The 22,429-nt window shown below is 40.0% G+C and overlaps 1 protein-coding gene, 1 non-coding gene and 1 pseudogene across 2 annotated transcripts; 2 read left to right on the top strand and 1 right to left on the bottom strand.

The window, feature by feature from the left end:
• The first annotated feature begins 2,223 nt into the window (after positions 1–2,223).
• On the top strand, positions 2,224–3,162 carry Or1aa2 (olfactory receptor family 1 subfamily AA member 2). The gene has a single exon (NM_001000492.1). The coding sequence runs from the start codon at positions 2,224–2,226 to the stop codon at positions 3,160–3,162; it is 939 nt and encodes a 312-aa protein (NP_001000492.1).
• A 3,998-nt stretch (positions 3,163–7,160) lies between these two features.
• LOC120099488 (small nucleolar RNA SNORA17) lies at positions 7,161–7,292 on the bottom strand. Its single transcript, XR_015647222.1, has one exon. It is a non-coding gene; the product is annotated as a small nucleolar RNA SNORA17 (small nucleolar RNA).
• A 7,539-nt stretch (positions 7,293–14,831) lies between these two features.
• Positions 14,832–18,976, top strand: Srsf7-ps2 (serine and arginine rich splicing factor 7, pseudogene 2; annotated as a pseudogene).
• Positions 18,977–22,429: the final 3,453 nt, after the last annotated feature.

Raw genomic sequence — 22,429 nt, 5'->3', positions numbered from 1 at the left:
TTTTAGTTCATGACTAGATAAAAAAATCTAGCATGTATATAATGTTTTCATCTATTCTGGTTGCATACAATCTTCATATATCACAAAATTAGATAATGCCCATGAATTCCAGTGGGGAACACTTGGTCCATAGAGGATGGGCATGTGAATGGTTTTTAAATAAGATGCCTTGAAGATTGTGTCCTGAGCCCAGAATGCAGAAGCACAGACAACACTGGTTGGATTTTTCATCCTTCCAAACTTTTTTCTCTTTTCTCTTTCTGTTTGGTACTGTTTTTACTATGAGGAGGAGAAAAAGTTGATATTGTAGCTGGAAAAAAATGCTGACTTCTTAGTTAATAAAGTGAAGCCATTTCTGTATGTAAGTAAGAGCTTTGAAACAGCCGTAAAAACCCAAGGTGAGTACCATGGGAGGGAGACCTCAACACCAAACATAAACACTTGCTTCCTACATTCATTGCAAACATATTGTGCCAACTTAGTGTCTTGAATAAGAACAGCGACAGATGGAAGGAACAAACATGCTTGGTTGTGAAGGGTAGCATCAACTTGGAGAGGGTAGATGGGAACATTCAGTTAAATGGAGCAAGCTAATATGATGTCTTGAAAGTCAAATCAGAAACGTGCGCTGTTAAACTTGGTTAATTCAATCTGCATTAATGAAAAGCCTAGATTACATGCACATTATAATATGCCACTTTATTATTTTCAGTACATTTTGTACGTATGAAACAGCAGAGTGTTGCCTAGCAGAGGTCCCACCAGACCTTATCCTGCTTGATTTACAATTAGCACATTTGTTAGTATGCAAATGAGGACTGCTATGGTACTTAGAAAAAAACCTGTGTTATTAAATAAGTGCAGCATCCTTCCTGTAATCTTGCTCTGACTATTCAGGAGTGTTAGCAACCTCTTTTTTTGTTTGATCATGGAAGGCACACTCTTAACAGAAAACCAGTAAAGTTATAGAAATTTACATAATAGCAGTTCTAATTGTGTTAGGCTGGGAAGATGGTATGAAGGCATGACAGGCCTTCATGTAACAAATTAATAAAAATGGATCTGCAAACATCATGTAGGACAGTCTAGAAGAGGTCCAAGTTCGAAGAAGGAAAAACCAATCTTGCAGTTTGCACATCCATTGTCTATTTGCTCCCAGTGTGGGTCAATTAAGTTCTAATTCACAACTCAAAGTCCAACTCTATTATGACAGACAGTGTATGACTGGATGAATAAGTTTTCAGGTGTATTGAATATGGGTGACGTTGAATCAATATTAATTATTGGCTCCTCTGATGCATTCACAATGGTGTAAAGCAGTATAGAGACGTTACAGCCCAGGAATCAAGCAAGACATCTCTAAAATTATGCTGGCTAAGCTCAGAACTGACTCGGCTGCACTGGTTTCTCTGTTCATTTGATCGACATAACTCTGGACGTACCAAATTTTCATCTATACATTTGCATTTCAATAGTCCTATGTATTTTATAAGGTTAGGGTAAATATTTGAAAAAAGTGCATCATGTAAGGCACTTAGTAGAATATTGACAACTTAGAAGATGGAATGATTACTGACACTTAAGGTATGACAGAAACCATCCTTTATTTTGGCTTCTTTCTGTTCAAATGATTTCAGTGTAAATTGGCTCAGGGCACTACATTTTATCTCTTTGTTGCTTGCGTGAGTGGGCATTCCTGCATGGCTCTCCTGTGGTACTTCATGTAGATGATCACTTCCTCTTGGTAAAATGTATAAAGTGGGGTTTGGGTCAGCTTTTCTTTGGAGCTTTCTTTTTGCTTTTAGGCTCCACGAGGTTTTCAGATTAGTGAATGATGGCTGCTGTAGTTGGTGCAGTTGTGACTCAAACACACCTGACTACTTCGCATGTGTCAGTACAATCCTCCCAGCACCTAACAGAAAATAGAAACTGATTAAATAGCGCCATAGTGCTCAGATAACAAAGACATGAATACTGAGCTGTAAATATAGACTTCCCATTTTCCCCTTTAATCCATTTACTAATAATACTGGTCTCTCACTGTGGACTAGGCTTTTGTCTTACAGCTGTTTTATTAATAGGGAAAGAATGTAACCTTGGGTTTTCTGTCTCCAAGGCCTGACTCTCCTCTACAATCTAGTGTGATGTACTGATGGGCTTCTGTGTCATGTTGCCATTTAACGACGAAGATGAATTTCCCCTTTTTAGATACAGCGCAGAACCATGCACCAAGGAAACCGAACTGCTTTCGCTGGATTCATCCTCCTGGGACTCACAGTGGGGTCTGAGCAGCAGCTGCTCCTCTTCACGCTGTTTCTGTGCATGTATCTGGTCACTATGGTAGGAAACTCACTTATCATTCTGGCTATCATCAGTGATACTCACCTTCACAGTCCCATGTACTTCTTCCTTGCCAATCTATCCTTCACTGACATCTGCTTCACAACCACTACAGTCCCTAAAATGTTGGCAGACATTCAAAGCCAGAATCCAGCCATCTCCCTTGCAGGATGCTTTACACAAATGTACTTTTTTATGTTCCTGGTGGACCTGGACAATTTCCTTTTGGCAGCCATGGCATATGACCGATATATTGCCATCTGTCACCCATTACACTATGCTGCACTGTTGAATCCCAAGCGCTGTGCCCTGTTGGTTGTCATTCCATGGATTATCTCTAATCTAGTCTCAGTACTACATCTCAGCTTGTTGAGTCGCTTGCCTTTCTGTGACCAGAGAGTAATCCCACACTTTTTCTGTGATCTGGAACCTATTTTAAGGCTTGCCTGCTCAGATACTCAAATCAACAACCTGCTCATCCTTGTTGTTGGGGGAACAGTTATCTTCATCCCCTTTGTTTTTATTCTTGTATCCTATGCACTTATTGGCACTGCTGTTCTCGCTGTTCCATCAGCAAAAGGAAAGTGGAAGACATTTTCTACATGTGGGTCCCACCTCTCAGCAGTGTCTCTCTTCTATGGGTCTATTGTTGGTGTCTACTTTCTCCCACCTTCCAGCTACTCACCAGAAAGAGATAAGGTAGCTGCTGTCATGTATACAGTTGTAACCCCCATGATGAATCCCTTCATTTACAGTCTAAGGAACAAAGTCATGAAAAGGGCACTGAGAAGGTTATTCAGCCAAAGAAGCTTTTGTTTGTAGTTGGTGAACTCTGTCTTACAGATATCTTTATTAATCCTTATAAACCTAGATAGGCAAAAAGGATACAGGGCCTTAGGCTACTCAGCATCCTTAGCAGTTTCCTCCCATCAACTTCTTAACCTCAGTTCTGTCCCAAGATTCTAGTTCCAAGATATCTCATCACAATAAAAGGATCACAACAACAAAACAAAACTCCTTTATTTTATTTACAACCTTTCTTCACTGCTTGCATAAAGACTGTTCCTTAAATGAATTTCTTTATACAAATGAATATATAGTCAAGGTTTAATAATTTTATTTAATGTTTGGATTGAATTACCTTTTATTCTCAACTAGATTTTACATATTAAATTATAAATTTCAAAAGAGGTAAGGGAAGAGTAAGATAAGGGAGACAAGGGATCAAGGGAAGGTAGGGAATAGGTAAAGAAGAATGGCTATTATTTACAGTATCATATAGATAAAACAATGTTAACATTCACAATGTCCAATGAATAACTTCTTTTTCTAGTCCTTTGAGGTAAAGGTTGTGGTGTTCTCATGTGCCAGGTAAGAAGAAAAAAGTATACACTATGAAAAGAGTGTGCTTCCAAAACACAGCAAACATCTTGTCCTATGAGAACTACAGAGGCTCTTTAGCTATGAAATTCTTCTGAAGTTCTGCAATGATGACTCCCTAGAACTATGAAGCATCACTCATGTTTCATCTAGCTTTGCCACACTCTCTGTTGTAGCTACATTGAACATCTTCTCATTCCTTGAGCAGTCTCTGATTTTTCAGCACTCTAGTCCTCACAATATATGTGCTCTCCTTGAAATGTGTTTTATCTTCTCATTCTAATATATTCTACACATTCTTTCTGGTTCCATAGTAGATGCTGCATCCCATGAGCGCTCATGTTTCTAGGTACAACTCACTTTTCTTTTTTCTCTCATATAGCACTTTATTTTTCTCTGCGTGTATGTTGCTATTACTGAGCAATATTTCCAGCCCTTAGCAAATTGAACACCCACTTCATATGAATGTTTTATTACTTGACACAATGGATTATAATTAGTACAATATTTGTTTGTGTTGTCCAAAGTACTACGAACCCTTGGAGGTGGGTAGGATGATCTTGTCATACTAAACTCTGTAGCTCTTGCCAGAATACAATGCCTAAAATAGAGTAAACACTCAGGAAGATGAATTGAATCAAGTAGACATTCAAAAGATAGTTTTTTCTCTGACAATTTTTTGTTAGTAATTCCTGATCAAATACCAATTTCTTATGATCGTCACTTTTCATATGGTATAATCTATTAATTAGTTATACTAGTGCCTATCTCTTTTTTACATCTATTGATGATATAGTGTAGTTAGTATTTAACATGTCTTGAGATAGAAGGCTCTGAAATTCCATACTAGATAGACTGCTGGGTCATCACAGGTTGCTGTTCTAGAAAATAGCTTCTCTTGTCTGTAGCCTTCTGTAAGCCACCAACTATTCTTTTTACAAATTTAAGCTTTAAAATTTCATTTTATGTGTATGGGTGTTTTGTTTACATGCATGTCTGTGCATCACTTGCATATCTTGTGCCCCATAGATGCCAGAACAGGCATCAGATTCTCAATAACTGGAGGTACTTATGGTGTGAGCCAAGATGTAGATGTTGGTAATTGAAGTGATGTCCTCTGGCTGAGGACATGAGTTCATGTCCTCTGGCTGAGGACCAGTGCTTGCTTGCTTGCTTGCTTGCTTTATTTATTTATTTATTTATTTATTTATTTATTTATTTATTTATTTATTTATTTTTATTCATTGTTATCTTATGCAATATACCCTGAATTCAGGCTCCCCTCATTTTTCTCCTCACAGCACCCACTTCTGTTCTAGACTCATGGCACCTCTGTTTCCTTTCACAAAAGAGCACACTTCTCAGTGATATCAACTGAATGTGGCAGCCAGTGCTCTTTCTTTTAAACTTTTTATTGGGTCTTTGTGAATTTTAAATCACGTACAGCAATCCAGTTCAATCCCTTCACACCCACCCTCTACCCTTTTAACAACCCCCTGTAATGGAGAAGAAAATCTTATTGTGGAAGATAGTGAATCACAGTGTGTCTCACCATATACCCTTTTGTCTACACTTCTATGCTTGCACATGTTCATTGCAGTGATCCCTTTTTATGAGGCCTCTTGCCTCTGTTACTCTATCAATACTGGAACCTCACTGAGACTTCTCTTGGACATCACTTAGATATACTGTTGTTGTCCTGAATAGTTTTGAATCTGTAGACCTGACTTCTTCATGCATCCCAGCAATTCCTCACTGGGGTAGATGTTAGGGTGAGCCAATTCAAAGGCCAGGATCTAGGCCATAGTGACATCTCATCTGGTCAACCTACTGGCTCTCCAGGTCTTCTACCCTCTGGGCTGGCTCACCAGCAACCCCTGCTACCAAGTCTAATTCTATGCTGCTGTCCAGGTGAGGTGCAGGACCAGCTCTCCCAAGTGTTACAGCAGGTGAGAGTCATGGCCAGTTCTCCCACACTGATGACCCCTGGACCAGGTCTCCCAAGTTTTGCACAGGTGAGGGTCATGGCCAGTTGTCCTACACTCATGAACCCTAGGCCAGCTTTCCTGCCTTTCATAGATGGTGAGAGTTGAGGAAGGGGAGAAGGGCCTTTTTTGCTCATTTGTGCCTGCCTAACAAACAGGAGGCAGTTTCAGGTCTCCCTCAGTTATGCCCCCCAGGGCTGGCTCATTTGCAACCCCCCTGAATCCAGGGCTAGTTCTACTCTGCTGCTCAGATGAGGAGAAGGGCAAACTCTCCCACTCTGATGACCTCATGGCCAGCTCTTCTGCCTGCCATCTCTCCTTTGCCCATGACACCACATGGCAGACAATTGACAGGGCCAGCTGTCCCATGCTCAGACCCTCAGTCCTGCTTATTTTTGCTCCCACCAGGAGGGTTAGTTTTTACTGTACAGACCAGGTTAGGTGCAGGGCCTGTTCTCCAGAGTGTTGAGTGTTGCAGCTGATGAGTGCTAAGGCCATCTTTCCTACTCTCATGAACCCAGGGACAGGTCTTCTGCCTGCCACAAGTGGTGAGGAACACAAAGGGAGGAGGACATTTCTCATTGGTCCACACCATCCCATGGGAGATGAGTGGTAGGCCATGTCTCTCAGGGGCATACCCTTGGGCATGGCTCACTTGCAATTCCTGCAACGTGCAGGCCTACTCTCCCAAGTACTACAGATGGCTAGGGGCAGGGTCACATCTGCTTTCATGCTCCCAAGTCCAGCTCTCCCTAAGTACTCAAGTGAGGGATGAGGCCAGTTCTTCACAGCCTTCAAACAAGTCCCTGGTCAACAGCCCAGACCAGTGATGCCATCTGGGCTTTGGTGGTAATAGATCCTGCTGCTTCAGGGCCACGGACCCCTACATGGCCCCCAGTGGCAGTACAGACGTTTACCTCACCATGGTTTTAGGTGGTATCACCAGATACTCATATCAGGCTGTTCTTCAGTATACTTGAATCTCCAGTTGTGCCTCTTTTCATCATGCCCACATCCTTTTGTTGTTTATCTTCCATTTCTCAACCATTTACTTGCTACTTTTAGAGGACCACAGGATCCCTGAATGTCTGGGGCCGTCTTAGGAGTCGTATTAGAAGTATGATGCCCTGCTTATGCATTACGGTATCTGGCAGGGGTCATCTCGGGAATGGTCTGTTCCCCATTTCCCTGATCTGTCCAGCACCTAACTGGTGGTTATCTCAGGCTAGTTCTTTGTCCAGGCCCCACTATGCCAGTCTAATGGTTATCTTTGGTTTCCTCCTCACATGGACCACTCAAGTGGATCCATAGAAGGATCATTTGTCTTCTGCCCAGGGCCCTCAGTTCCTGGTGGGTTTCTTCTAGTCTCTCGCTTGTTCCTGGTCCTGGGAGCCATTGGGGCCTGTGAAGCACTAGGCTGGTGGTTATCTCAGGGTTGCTTTTTTTTTTTCAGGGAATATCAGGCTCTTAATCATTCAGATGTTCATAGGTTAGAACACTGAGCATAGACCTAGCCTCTCTACTCTCTGCTACCTACTGACATAGGTGTGACACAGCAGCCACTCCTGCAACAATTTTAGGGCTAGGTCAGACTGTGCTCTTAGTCATTAAGCTTTCTCTCTAGCTCCCAACTATTATTCTTGTTGGACGACAAATACATATATATATATATATATATATATATATATATATATATATATATATATATATGTGTGTGTGTGTGTGTGTGTGTGTGTGTGTGTATGTGTGTGTATGTGTGTGTATGTGTGTATGTGTATACACATATATGTACATATTTCAAATATATATTACTGGATATTTGACCATACTGTAAACTCGTATATTGTATTCTTTACTAAAAAAAATATGTTTTCAGTTGTGGTCTGCTTCAGCCTTTGTACACAGCCTTAGCAAACACCTTTAATCCAAGTCCCTTTTGCTTGAATTTTGTCAACTGGATTAAATAACACCAAACATACATCAAGAAGAGGAACAAGGAACCAGGTGACAGGAAGGGAACATAGGATTTTTGAGAAAAATACCATAGAGAGTAAGGGGGAATGAGGAGGACAGATAGAGAGATACACATGAAGGGAGGGACATTCGTTTTGAATGAGGTTTTCTTAAATGGCAGGAGAGAGCGGCGTTCATTCTGGGGTGTTAGCTGAGGAGGTCAGCTGGGTTCTTTCTCTGCCTTTCTGAGTTAGCTTTCACCCCAGCATCAGGATGGTCAGTCATCAGGAAAATTGAATGATTGAGATTTTGGTTAAAAAAATTGCCACTCCAATCCATGGTACAACCACATACAGAGCAAAGTTATACCAGCTGCAAACAATACTAGAAAGATTTGGCAAACGCGATATTGGAAGCTGGTCCTCAGTTATAATGGTGAACGTGGTAGAAAGACGGAGGTAGGACCGTAGAACAATTAAATAGGACTAGAGGTATTAACATTCCCAAGTCTGTTGCTAGGTGAGGGTCAATACGCTGAATTACAAAGTCAGCTTGAATTTAATGATCACATCTTGGTGCTATGTCATTTAGTAGCATTACGTACTTGGGGAAAGTTTGAAGAATCAGGAAAGAGGTCTGAGGCATTTATTAAAATCATACAAGGAATGAAAGAAGCCGTCACTGACTTTTTTTTTTTTTGCAAAGACTGACTTCAGCTATAAATAGAATAGTATCAGATTTAGAAATCAAATATTAATCAAATCCTTGGCTTTTGAAAAAATGCTAATTCAGAATGCAAAAGAATGATTAGTCCTCTTAAAAATAATTTTATTTTCTTGGGTATTTTATGTATTTACATTTCAAATGTTATCCCCTTTTCATACTCTCCAATACCCCTCCACCTGCTTCTATGAGGATACTCAAATTCTCACTTACCCACTCCAAACTCAATGCCCTGGCATTACCCTATATTGGGGGAAGAAGCCTTCACAGGACCAAGGGCTTTTTCTCCCATTGATGCTGGAAAATGCCATCCTCTGCCACATATGGGGCTAGAGTCATGGGTACCTATGTGTATATCCACTGCTTGGTGATTTAGTTCCTGTGAGCCCTGGTTGGGTTTGGTTGGTTGATGTTGTTAGTCTTCCTATGAGGTGGCAAACCCCCTCAGCTCCTTCAGTCTTTACTTCCTCCACTGGGGTCCCCTGGTTCAGTCCAATGGTTGGCTGCAATCATCCTCATCTGTATCAGTAGGGCTCTGGCAGAACCTCTCATGACACACCCATATGTGGCTCCTGTCAGCAAGCACTTCTTGGCATCAGCAGTAGTGACTGGGTTTGGTAGCAGCACATGGGATGGATCCCCAGGTAGGGCAGTCTCTGGATGACCCATTCTTCAGCCCCTGCTCCACTTTTTGTCCCTGTATTTCCTCCTGAGAATATTTTTTCATCTTTATAAGAAGGAATCCACATTTTGGTAATCCTTCTTCTTAAGCTTCATATGATCTGTGAATTTTTTTTTCTTAGGAATTCCAAGATTTTGGGATAATAGACACTTATCAGTGAGTGCGTACTGTGAGTTCTTCTGTGACTGGGTAACCTCACTCAGGATAATTCTTTTTTAATTCCATCCATTTGCCTAAGAATTTCATGTAGTCATTGATATTAATAGTTTAGTAGTACTCCATTGTGTAGATGTACCGTATTTTCTGTATCCATTTCTCTTTTAAAGGACAACTGGCTTTTTGCATCTTTTGCCTAATATAAATAAGGCTGCTATGAACGTAGTGGAGCATGTGTCCTTCTTACATGCTGGAGCACTTTTTGGGTATAAGCCCAGGAGAAGTATAGTTGGGTCCTCAGGTGGTACTATTTCCAATTTTCTGAGGAAATGCCAGACTTCGATTTCAAGATTGGTTGTACCAGCGTACAGTTCCACTAACATTGGAGCAGTGTTCCTATTTCTCTCCAACCTCATCAGCATCAACTGTTATCTAAATTTTTGATCTTAGCCATTTTACGGGTGTGAGGTGGAACCTTAGATTTGTTTTGATTTGCATTTCACTGATGACTAAGAATGTTGAACATTTTTATGTACTTCTCAGCCATTTGATATTCCTCAGCTGTGAATTCTTTGTTTAGCTCTATTCCCCCCCTTTTTTCCTTTTTTTTCATTATATATATATATATTTTCCTCCATCTTTATGAAATTGGGTATTAGTTTTTTAAATTTCAAATGTTTTTCCCTTTCCTGGTTTCCAGGCCATAATCCCCCTAAAACCTCCCCTTCCCATTCTATGTGGGTGTTCCTCTCCCGATCCTTCCCCCATTACTGCCCTCCCCCCAACATACCATTCACTGGCAGTCCAGCCTTGGCAGGGCCAAGGGCTTCCCCTTCCACTGGTGTTCTTACTAGGATATTCATTGCTACCTATGCAGCTGGAGCCCAGGGTCAGTCCATGTATAGTCTTTAGGTAGTGGCTTAGTCCCTGGAAGCTCTGGTTGCTTGGCATTGTTGTACATATGGGGGGCCTCAAGCCCCTTCAAGCTCTTCCAGTCCTTTCTCTGATTCCTTCAACAGGAGTCCTGTTCTCAGTTCAGTGGTTTGCTGCTGGCATTCACCTCTATATTTGTTGTATTCTGGCTGTGTCTCTCAGGAGAGATCTACATCCGGCTCCTGTCGGTCTGCACTCCTTTGCTTCATCCATCTTGTCTAATTGGGTGGCTGTATATGTATGGGCCACATGTGGGGCAGGCTCTGAATGGGTGTTCCTTCAGTCTCTGTTTTAATCTTTGCCTCTCTATTCCCTGCCAAGGGTATTCTTGTTCCCCTTTCAAAGAAGGAGTGAAGCATTCACATTTTGATCATCAGTCTTGAGTTTCATTTGTTCTAGGCATCTAGGGTAATTCAAGCATTTGGGCTAATAGCCACTTATCAATGAGTGCATACCATGTATGTCTTTCTGTGATTGGGTTAGCTCACTCAGGATGATATTTTCCTGTTCCAACCATTTGCCTATGAATTTCATAAAGTCATTGTTTTTGATAGCTGAGTAATATTCCATTGTGTAGATGTACCACATTTTCTGTATCCATTCCTCTGTTGAAGGGCATCTGGGTTCTTTCCAGCTTCTGGCTATTATAAACAAGGCTGCGATGAACATAGTGGAGCACGTGTCTTTTTTATATGTTGGGGCAAATTTTGGGTGGCCTCAACTCCCCAATAAAAAGACAGGAGCCAACGTGATCCATTATATAAACAAACTGAAAGAACAAAACCACATGATCATTTCATTAGATGCTGAGAAAGCATTTGACAAAATTCAACACCCCTTCATGATAAAAGTCCTGGAAAGAATAGGAATTCAAGGCCCATACCTAAACATAGTAAAAGCCATATACAGCAAACCAGTCACTAACACTAAACTAAATGGAGAGAAACTTGAAGCAATCCCACTAAAATCAGGGACGAGACAAGGCTGCCCACTCTCTCCCTACTTATTCAATATAGTTCTTGAAGTTCTAGCCAGAGCAATCAGACAACAAAAGGAGGTCAAGGGGATACAGTACGGAAAAGAAGAAGTCAAAATATCACTATGTGCAGATGATATGATAGTTTATTTAAGTGATCCCAAAAGTTCCACCAGAGAACTACTAAAGCTGATAAACAACTTCAGCAAAGTGGCTGGGTATAAAATTAACTCAAATAAATCAGTTGCCTTCCTCTATACCAAAGAGAAACAAGCCGAGAAAGAAACTACGGAAACGACACCCTTCATAATAGACCCAAATAATATAAAGTACCTTGGTGTGACTTTAACCAAGCAAGTAAAAGATCTGTACAATAAGAACTTCAAGACACTGAAGAAAGAAACTGAAGAAGACCTCAGAAGATGGAAAGATCTCCCATGCTCATGGATTGGCAGTATTAATAGAGTAAAAATGGCCATTTTACCAAAAGCGATCTACAGATTCAATGCAATCCCCATCAAAATACCAATCCAATTCTTCAAAGAGTTAGACAGAACAATTTGCAAATTCATCTGGAATAACAAAAAACCCAGGATAGCTAAAACTATCCTCAACAATAAAAGGACTTTAGGGGGAATCACTCTCCCTGAACTCAAGCAGTATTACAGAGCAATAGTGATAAAAACTGCATGGTATTGGTACAGAGACAGACAGATAGACCAATGGAATAGAATTGAAGACCCAGAAATGAACCCACACACCTATGGTCACTTGATTTTTGACAAAGGAGCCAAAACCATCCAATGGAAAAAAGATAGCATTTTCAGCAAATGGTGCTAGTTCAACTGGAGGTCAATATGTAGAAGAATGCAGATCGATCCATGCTTATCACCCTGTACAAAGCTTAAGTCCAAGTGGATCAAGGACCTCCACATTAAACCAGACACACTCAAACCAATAGAAGAAAAACTAGGGAAGCATCTTGAACACATGGGCACTGGAAAAAATTTCCTGAAGAAAACACCGATGGCTTATGCTCTAAGATCAAGAATCAACAAATGGGATCTCATAAAACTGCAAAGCTTCTGTAAGGCAAAGGACACTGTGGTTAGGACAAAACGGCAACCAACAGATTGGGAAAAGATCTTTACCAATCCTACAACAGATAGAGGCCTTATATTCAAAATATACAAAGAACTCAAGAAGTTAGACCGCAGGGAGACAAATAACCCTATTAAAAAATGGTGTTCGGAGCTGAACAAAGAATTCACAGCTGAGGAATGCCGAATGGCTGAGAAACACCTAAAGAAATGTTCAACATCTTTAGTCATAAGGGAAATGCAAATCAAAACAACCCTGAGATTTCACCTCACACCAGTGAGAATGGCTAAGATCAAAAACTCAGGTGACAGCAGATGCTGGTGAGGATGTGGAGAAAGAGGAACACTCCTCCATTGTTGGTGGGATTGCAGACTGGTACAACCATTCTGGCAATCAGTCTGGAGGTTCCTCAGAAAATTGGACATTGAACTGCCTGAGGATCCAGCTATACCTCTCTTGGGCATATACCCAAAAGATGCCTCAACATATAAAAGAGACACGTGCTCCACTATGTTCATCGCAGCCTTATTTATAATAGCCAGAAGCTGGAAAGAACCCAGATGCCCTTCAACAGAGGAATGGATACAGAAAATGTGGTACATCTACACAATGGAATATTACTCAGCTATCAAAAACAACGACTTTATGAAATTCGTAGGCAAATGGTTGGAACTGGAAAATATCATCCTGAGTGAGCTAACCCAATCACAGAAAGACATACATGGTATGCACTCATTGATAAGTGGCTTTTAGCCTAAATGCTTGAATTACCCTAGATCCCTAGAACAAACAAAACTCAAGACGGATGATCAAAATGTGAATGCTTCACTCCTCCTTTAAATGAGGAAAAAGAATACCCTTGGCAGGGAAGGGAGAGGCAAAGATTAAAACAGAGACTGAAGGAACACCCATTTGGAGCGTGCCCCACATGTGGCCCATACATATACAGCCATCCAATTAGACAAGATGGATGAAGCAAAGAAGTGCAGACCGACAGGAGCCGGATGTAGATCGCTCCTGAGAGACACAGCCAGAATACAGCAAATACAGAGGCGAATGCCAGCAGCAAACCACTGAACTGAGAATAGGTCCCCCGTTGAAGGAATCAGAGAAAGAACTGGAAGAGCTTGAAGGGGCTCGAGACCCCAAAAGTACAACAATGTCAAGCAACCAGAGCTTCCAGGGACTAAGCCACTACCTAAAGACTATACATGGACTGACCCTGGACTCTGACCTCATAGGTAGCAATGAATACCCTAGTAAGAGCACCAGTGGAAGGGGAAGCCCTGGGTCCTGCTAAGACTGAACCCCCAGTGAACTAGACTATGGGGGGAGGGCGGCAATGGGGGGAGGGTTGGGAGGGGAACACCCATAAGGAAGGGGAGGTGGGAGGGGGATGTTTGCCCGGAAACCGGGGAAGGGAATAACACTTGAAATGTATATAAGAAATACTCAAGTTAATAAAAAAAAAAAAAGGCCATTCAGCTGTGTGGCTTGAATGCCCATCCTCCAACACAAGAGGTACAGGAATACTCAGATAAGAAATACTCAAGTTAATTAAAAAAAACCATTATATAAAAGCCACAATGATATTCTTTTTTATTTTATTTAATCTTTTTTTTATACTCCAGATTTTATCCCCCTCCTGCTCCACCCTTTGACTGTTCCACATCCCATACCTTCCCCACCCCGGGCAATGTTTTTTTTAATACCATTTTAAGCCAATGAGAGAGGGGGGACAGAGAGAGAACACAAGAGGGGGGTGTTATATTACTCGGATTGGATTTTCAGGGAAATCTTCAGATGGCTATATTAGTTACCAGTAGTTAACTGAGCACTAGGTGCCAAGAGGAGAATTTTCCCCCCCTCTGGCTTCTGCTATATCTAACTCACTTAAAAATATAGACATTATATATCGAGACATATGCAGCCCAATTGTAAATAAGGTCATAGCTTTTTATAATCACATCCCAATAAAAGGAAAAAAAGTGGGGTCTATACTATGTGATGGTGATGGTCTACCAGGGTTAAATGATAGTCACAGGATCTGAAGTGACCTCTTCCAGCAATTAGGACAGGTATGATATGCCAGAAGTTTCTAATGAATTTCCTAGTTATTTTTCCCATTTTATCAAGAAGGCCTATGGATGGTTTGTATATGCACAGTCTAGGGAGTGGCACTATTAGGAGATATGGCCTTGTTGGAGTAGCTGTGGCCTTGTTGGAGTAGGTGTGTCACTGTGGAGGTGGACTTTAAGACCCTCATCTTAGGTGCCTGGAATCCAATCTTCTAGCAACCTTCAGATGAAGATGTAACTCTCAGCTCCTCTTGTACCATGCCTGCCTAGATGCTGCCATGTTCCCACCTTGATGATAATGAACTGAAACTTTGAACCTGTAAGCCAGCCTGATTTAAATGTTGTCATTATAAGAGTTGCCTTGGTCATGGTGTCTGTTCACAGTAGTAAAACTTTAAGTCAGCCGACATAGCCAAGCTATTTGTGGGGTTGTGTTTTTAACATCTCTAGCACAGTTGAAAAGATGACTTAAGGGACTGTAGAAACCTTTACGTATACAGTAACCAAGTATGTGGCCTTATGAGATGGACATAAATGAATGCAGTAGCAACCCCTGCCAATGTGAGGGAATAGAGGTGCTGAGCTGTCCGCAGAAGATCTATATGGACACATTTCTGGCCTGCCTTTCTCCTTCCATTACCTTGGAGCCTCAGGCTATGCTCGTGTCTGTCAGCCTGGATTCACAGACAGGAGCATAGCATAACTGTCCTCTGAGAGGCTCCATCAAGCAGCTGACCAAGACAGATGCAGAGACCCACATCCAAGCATTATTCAGAGCTCTCAGGAAGTCTTGTGGAAGAGTTGGGGGAAGGATTGAAGAACCTGGAGGGGATAGAACTCTACAAGAAAGACCAGAAGAGTCAACTAACCTGTACCCTTGGGAGTTCCCAGAGACCAAACCGCTAACCAAAGAGCTGGACCTAGGCCTCCCCACACATATGTAGCTGATGGGATGCTTGGTCTTCCTTAGGGTCTGCCAACCATTGGAGTGGGGGTGGGGTCTTACCCTAACTCTGTTGCCTGCTCCTCTAACTGGGCAGTCTTGTCTGGCTTCAGTGGGAGAGAATATATCTACTCCTGCAATGACTTGAGGTGCTAGGGTGGGTTGGTTCCTTAGGAGGAATCTTCCCCTTCTAAGAGATGAAGGGGAGTAGGTATGGTGGAATGGGGAAGAAACTGGGAGGAGCAGGGTTCAATCAGGATGTAAGGTGAATAAATGAACTAATGGTAAAAAAACAGACAGGAGCAATTTGTGGTTTAATCTGTTTCTAGTCCTGTAGGCTTCTTGTATGGTCACGGGCATCTCTTTCACTAGCTTAATGATTTTTTTCTATAATTTTGTTGAAGATATTTACTGGCCCTTTAAGTTGGTAATCTTCATTCTCTTCTATAAGTATTATCTTTAGGTTTGGTCTTCTCATTGTGTCCTATATTTCCTGGATGTTTTGGGTTAGGATCTTTTTGCCTTTTAAGTTTTCTTTTAAGGTTGTGTCAATGTTTTCTATGGTATCTTCTGCCCCTGAGATTCTCTCCTGTCTCTTGTATTCTGTTTTGTTTTCATCTGTTTTTTCAAACTTTTTATTGGATATTTCTTCATTTACATTTCAAATGTCATTCCCTTTCCTGGTTTCCAGTCCATAAGCCCACTATTCCCTCCCCTTCCCCTTCTATACATGTGTTCCCCTCCCCAACCACCCTCCCTTATCTTCCTCCCACCCTGACATTTTCTAAGTCTGGGGTTCCAACCTTTGCATGACCAAGGGTGCCCAACAAGGCCATCCTCTGCTACATATGCAGTTGGAGCCATGGATCAGCCCATGTATAGTCTTTTGGTAGTGGTTTAGTCCCTGGGAGCTCTGGTTGGTTGGCATTGTTGTTGGCATTGTTGATACTTGAATCTATCTGTCTGTGTTTGACTGTGAGCTTGTGATCTTTGGATTGAGAGTGCTCTGGCAGACTAGCTCTCTGTAGGCATGTTTTGGGTCCTAGAGCTGTGGGATAGCTACAGACTGGGAACAGATGAAGACTGGAAGGGCCAAGTACCAGGCTGCCATGTGGCTCCTCTAGCCCTGTGCACTCTTGGCTGCTCTCTCCTTGGACAGTCAATGGGGAGCATGTAGGGCCTCACCTGTGGGCTGAGAGCTTAGGAGTGAGAATGCTCTGTGTGGCCATGTTTTGTGTCTGAGGGCTGTGAAACAGTCCTGTCTCTAGGTGCAGATGGAGACAGGAAGGGCCCTGTCCCAGGCTGCTGATTAGTCCTTTTAAGGTAGGATCAGCACCAATTAGTAAATGGATTAGAAATATGGCTTATATTGGATCTCACATTTATGATGCTACTCTGATAGAAGTAATTTCTTAAAATTAAATAAAATATAAAAATGTCAAATGTTTTATTGTGGTAAGCAAAAGCATTTTAGAAGTGATGGTAGTCAAGGTGTTCCTAGAAACAATCTTTTGGTCTTCTAGAGATAGTTCAAAAACAAGTCTCTAGAGTTTGGGAATATGCAGAATGTATAACAAAAGCTGGCATTAAATTAATGAATGCAGATCAACAAGGGACAGGCAAAGTAACCTATTACCATTGGGAAAGTCACTAGGGCCTCCTGCAGAACCCAATATTAAATTTGATTCAGTCATTTTCTTTCATTGTCAGAGGAACTCATCCACAAAGCAAATCCTAATTAAAAGATTTAATTAATGCCTGTTTTTAAAAATCATACTTTTCCACATGTAATCCAAGACAGAACAGGTTCAGTAGGCAAAGCAAAAATTCAGGAGATAGCAGAAAACAAGTATTTTTGCAAGCTCCTATAAATCAACATCTACCAAAGCTAAAAATACAAATAAATTGCATTGAAATTGAAGTTTTATTAGACACAGCTCAGATATAACAAAATTTTTTCCCAAATATTGCTATCCAGGTTGGCTTTTCAGCTTCTAAGGATTGGAACTTTATTTCAAGAGGAAAAAATTGAAAGTTGTGTTGAGTGTACATGTCCAAAAGTACAAATAGAAAAATTAAAGTCATATGTGGTTAATATAACCATGAATTTATGGGGATATAATTTGTTATTGCAATGAAAGTAACAGATTAACATTCTTCCAACATCAGAAACAAACTATAAGATAAATAGTGGTTTTAAAAATATTAAATGGTATTATTCAGAGAGTCACATCCTGTTCAGGATGTACATAAGCCAGACACAACAGCTTTTAGTTTTTCAAATGTACTAACCTTTACAATGGTTAACTGACAAACTTGTGTGGGTGAAACAATGGCCTTTGACATCAGAAAAATTTCAAGCACTAGGACGGTTTGTACTGGAGCAGCTAAGTGTTCAACATATTGTAGAATAAACCAATCCTTGGAATTTTCCAATATTTGTCATTAAACAGAAATCTGGAAAATGGAGCGTGTCAACAGATTTAAGAACCGTAAGTAAGCTGATTCAGCCAAGGAATATCCTTTTTATGGCATGGAATTCTCTTACCTACTTTAGTACTTAAAGTATTGTCTATTATAGTGACTCATATAAAATACTGCTTTTTAAAAAATTATACCTTTATAAGAACAAGATAATGAAAAATTTGTCTTTACAGCACCCACTTATAATAATGCTCAACCTGTTAAAGGGGATCCCTGGAATGTTCTTCTACAGGAATGTTATTAGTCCTACTCTTTGTCAATATTTTGTATAGCAGCCATTAGATATAATTCATAAATAGTTTTCAGAATCCAACATTTATCATGATATGATTGATATCCTATTGGATGATTCTGAAGCAGGTACCCTAGAAAAAAGGTTGATGAAGTAAAGAGAATTTTGCTTTGCTGGAGATTACAAATTGCTTCTTAAAAATACCAAGAGGAGATTCTACGAATTATCTAGTATATAAGATAGGTCTCCAGAAAATTTGTCCATAGAAATTTCAAATCATGAAAGATCAACTACAAACTGCTCATAATTTTCAGAAATTGTTGGGAGAGAGTGCCACCAGTATCATTGGTATAGGGGGTAGTACAGCTGTTTCCATGCTAACACTGTGAGCAGTGCAGACTAGAGTCAAGTATGCTCGCTGGCCATATTATTGGTGGTATGGAGGAGAAACCAGAGTATATATTGGTAGATTTGTAATTGGTACTGGTAATGGAGAGTTAGAAAAGTCAATCAGTTACTATGGACCCTTACAAACTGTATGGATTGCCAGAAATCCTCTAGGTTTACCTTTGTGGAATTTGAAGATCCTAGAGATGCAGAAGACACCTTTTTAAGATTGGATGATTTTTGTGATTATCAAGTGAGTGTTGAAATATCGACAGGCATGCCTTTGAGATCTTGCTTTGATAGGCTATTATCCCTTTGATCCTAATGATAGGTGCTATATGTATGGTGAAACAGGAGATTATGCTTATGACTGATATCAGCAGAGCAGACAAAGAAGATGGTCATGATCTAGATCACATTCCTGATGCAGAGAAAGGTGATACTATTGTTCATACAGTAGGAGCTAAGGAAGGAGGTCAAGATCAGCGTCTCCTCAATCACCAAGGGTTGTATCTCTTTGTTGATCAGCTTCATTTAGAAGATATACGTCTGGTTCTATAATAGGATCAAGGTATTTCCAATCCCACTCAAGGTCAAAATCAAGATCCAGGACTATTTCATGATCAAGAAGCAGCTGATCAAAATACATATCTCCATCTCCTAAAAGAGGTTATTCCCATCACAAGGTCCACACAGAAGTGCAAGTACAGAAAGAATAGTCAGAAATTCTTCATTTCACCTGTTAGGGAAAAGTTATTTTGTTTATGTTATTATAAGGGATTTGTTATATCTTTAAAGTATAGCATAGGTAGGATCATCAACTGTTTAATAAAATGGATCTGGATGATTACTCTGCAAAATTCACAACAGTAAAATATTGTTTTTGTTGAATGTATTAACATCCTGTTTCCTGAAAGAGTGGAGCAGAGAAGTCTCCACCTGGGCATTCATTTTACATGCAGACAGAAAACCCAGACACTATTGCTGATGCCAAGAAGTGCTTGCTGACATTAGCCTGATACAGCTGTCTCCTGAGAGGTTCTGCTAGATCCTGACCAATACAGATATAGATGCTTGAAGCCCACCATCGGACTGAACACAGGGACCACAACGGAGGAGTTAGGGGAAGGGCTGAGGAGCTGAAGGTGACTTATCTGTTAACAATGAGAGGGGAGGCCCTTGGTCTTGATGCCCCAGTTTAGAGGAAGGCTAGGGTGGTGAGGTGGGAGTGGGTGGGTAGGGGAATACCCTCATAGAAGCAGGATAAGGGATGGGTTAGAGGGCTTGCATATGGGAAGCCAGAAAAGGCATTAACATTTGAAATGTAAATAAATAAAATATCCAATTAAAAATTTTTTAAAAAGGACATATTTAAATTAAATGTTTCTAACTAAAACGAAAAAGAAAAAAGAAATTACTGGGAGATAATAATTGGCTACAGTTCATAATTAGATTAACTACTCAAGAGCTAAGTAATTTATTCCAACCCTTACAAGGTGATAAGGACTTAAATAGTCCAAGAAAATTATCAGCTGATGCTGAGAGGGAACTGATTTTGGCAGGAAAGAAATTACATAATGTACATAATGTGGTTTACTTGAGTATAAAGCTTGGTTGTACTTTTAGTCATTTCAACATCTAGTCATTCTCTCACTGAAATTTTTATGCAAAGAGAAAATAATAACTCAGAATGGATACTTTTAGCACACAGAGTAAAAATTCAAGACTTATATGCAAAAGATTTCTGAATTGATCCTGAAAGCAAAACTTTGACTTCATCAATTAGTAGGAAAAAAATATATATAGCAGAAATTTTTAGTACCCTTTAGTAATGCTGAAATTGCTTCATTACATGTAGAAAATGAATATTGTCAAAGAGTTTGTAATAATTGTTTGGGAGCTGTTGACAACAAATATCCCAAAAGCAAGAAACTTCAGATATATGAAGAATTAATTGGATTTGTCCTCATATGGTAAAAAGGATACCAATTGCTGGAGCCCCTGCATTCTATATTGATATAAATAAATCAGGAAAGTCAGATTATAAGAGGAAAAATAAGTAAAGATTTCCAGAGCCCCTGTGATTCAGTTAAAAATAGAATCATATGTCATTCTTATGATGTTATTAGATTTTCCCGAATCTATGTTGAGGTCTAGGAATCACTTCACAAACCACACAAACACACATCAGTCAGTTAGACAAGGATGGTTTATCGAATGCCCACCCCAAGACTCTATCAACCAGGGTAGCAGTTCAGGCTTGAAAGTTCAAAGTTGTGCACTAGACATTTCTAAGGATCAGCTTATAAATGCTAAAACTGCAAAAACTGCAATGAGCTCATATGTAGGTGCTGGAAGTGTTGTCTGCTGGTCAACCCTGAATTAAGATATTTTATTTTATTTTTTTAAACGTTCAAACTATTTATTTATTTATTTAATAAAACAAAATTATATCATTATCACTTTTTTGTTTATATTCTTTTTGTTTTTTCTCCTTTATTAAATTTGGTATTTCTTATTTACATTTCAAATGTTATTCCCTTTCCCTGCTTCCAGGCCAACATCCCCCTAACTTCTCCTCCTCCTCTTCTATGTGGGTGTTCCCCTCCCCATCCTTCCCCATAACTACCCTCCCACCAACAATCCCATTCACTGGGAGTCCAGCCTTGGCAGGGCCAAGGGCTTCCCCTTCCCCTGATGCCCCTACTAGGCTATTCATTGCTACCTATGAGGTTGGAGCCCAGGGTCAGTCCATGTATAGTCTTTGGGTAGTGGCTTAGTCCCTGGAAGCTCTGATTGGTTGGCATTGTTGTTCACATGGGGTCTGGAGCCCCTTCAAGCTCTTCCAGTCCTTTTTCTGATTTCTTCAATGGAATCTTTTATTACTTGGTAACAAAACAAGAAATTTATAAGGAAATGTCTTACTACTAATCCATAAGATTCCCCTGAAAATCAAATTTAGCAAATAGCCTTGTTTCATTTTACAGAGTTTGGAAAATTAGATTATGTGCACCATGCTATAGTTACATAGGATCTCAAAAAGCAACTGCCTTAATTTCTAAAAAGGCTGATTGTGTCATTATACATTTATTCAATGTTATGGCTATTATGCAGATAGCTGTAAAAATTAAAACTGATAATATTCTAGCATGTATCTCTAGTAAAATGTAACAATTTTTGCATATTACAACATAAGCATACTAAAGGTATACTACACAATCCTGTAGTACAAGCAGTTTAAGGTAGATGCAATCAAACATTAAGAGGTAATCTTAATAAGCAGATAGGTGTAATAAGGACACCCAGAGATAGATTATTCAGTGCTTTATTAACTTTAGCAGTCTTAAATGTTAATGAGGAAGAAACAACCATTATGGAGAGACATTGGGTAGTAGAAAAACTGCTGAAATAAATAATCCTGCACATTTTAAAGATGTGTTGACTCAGACGTGTTGAGTGGGATATGTGTTACTTTGGGGAAGAAGTTTTGTGTTCATTTCTGGAGGAGAAGAAAAGCTGTGGATATTATCATGATTGATAAAGATTAGGTTCAAATAGAAAAGATCTCATGAATAAGGAAAAGTGACAGTTCATCAGACAGCTTGTCCATTTAATCCAAACTAACTCATAAGTATTAACAAATGGCTTTTATTTGATCACACATAAAACATAAAATACTTGCCTTATTGATGTGAAACAAAAAATTTTAAGGTACATGTCTTAATTTCATGTTAGAATATTAGACTATAGGTTGCCTCATGGCCCACACCTACTTGGACTTTTGAAGTTTCTTCTTAAACAACAAAGGATATTTTTGGTGTTTGGTATTTAAAGCTCAGGTAAGCAACTTGATATGTTTTAAGTAAATTCAAAGGTTACTACAGTTTAAACTTGTTTTCTAAATCTCTATGAGTTGCAGTGATTTAGATCTAAGATAAAGTAATTGAACAGGGCAGTGACAGTGCATGTCTTTAATCACAGTGGATCTCCATAAATTAGTTCTTTTCTAAATTCTGGAGTTAGAGTGAACAAGGTAGTGGTGGCACATACCTTTAATCCCACCACCCAGGAACAAA

Source organism: Rattus norvegicus, chromosome X, assembly GCF_021556685.1.
Source record: "Rattus norvegicus strain SHRSP/BbbUtx chromosome X, alternate assembly SHRSP_T2T, whole genome shotgun sequence".
In the NCBI taxonomy this organism is placed as follows: Eukaryota; Metazoa; Chordata; class Mammalia; order Rodentia; family Muridae; genus Rattus; species Rattus norvegicus.
Note: the sequence above shows the minus strand (reverse complement) of the source record. Positions and strands in the feature narration are given on the sequence as shown.

Coding starts and splice junctions, on each gene's coding strand:
- Or1aa2 (NM_001000492.1), top strand. CDS start 2,224: ATGCACCAAGGAAACCGAACTGCTTTCGCTGGATTCATCCTCCTGGGA.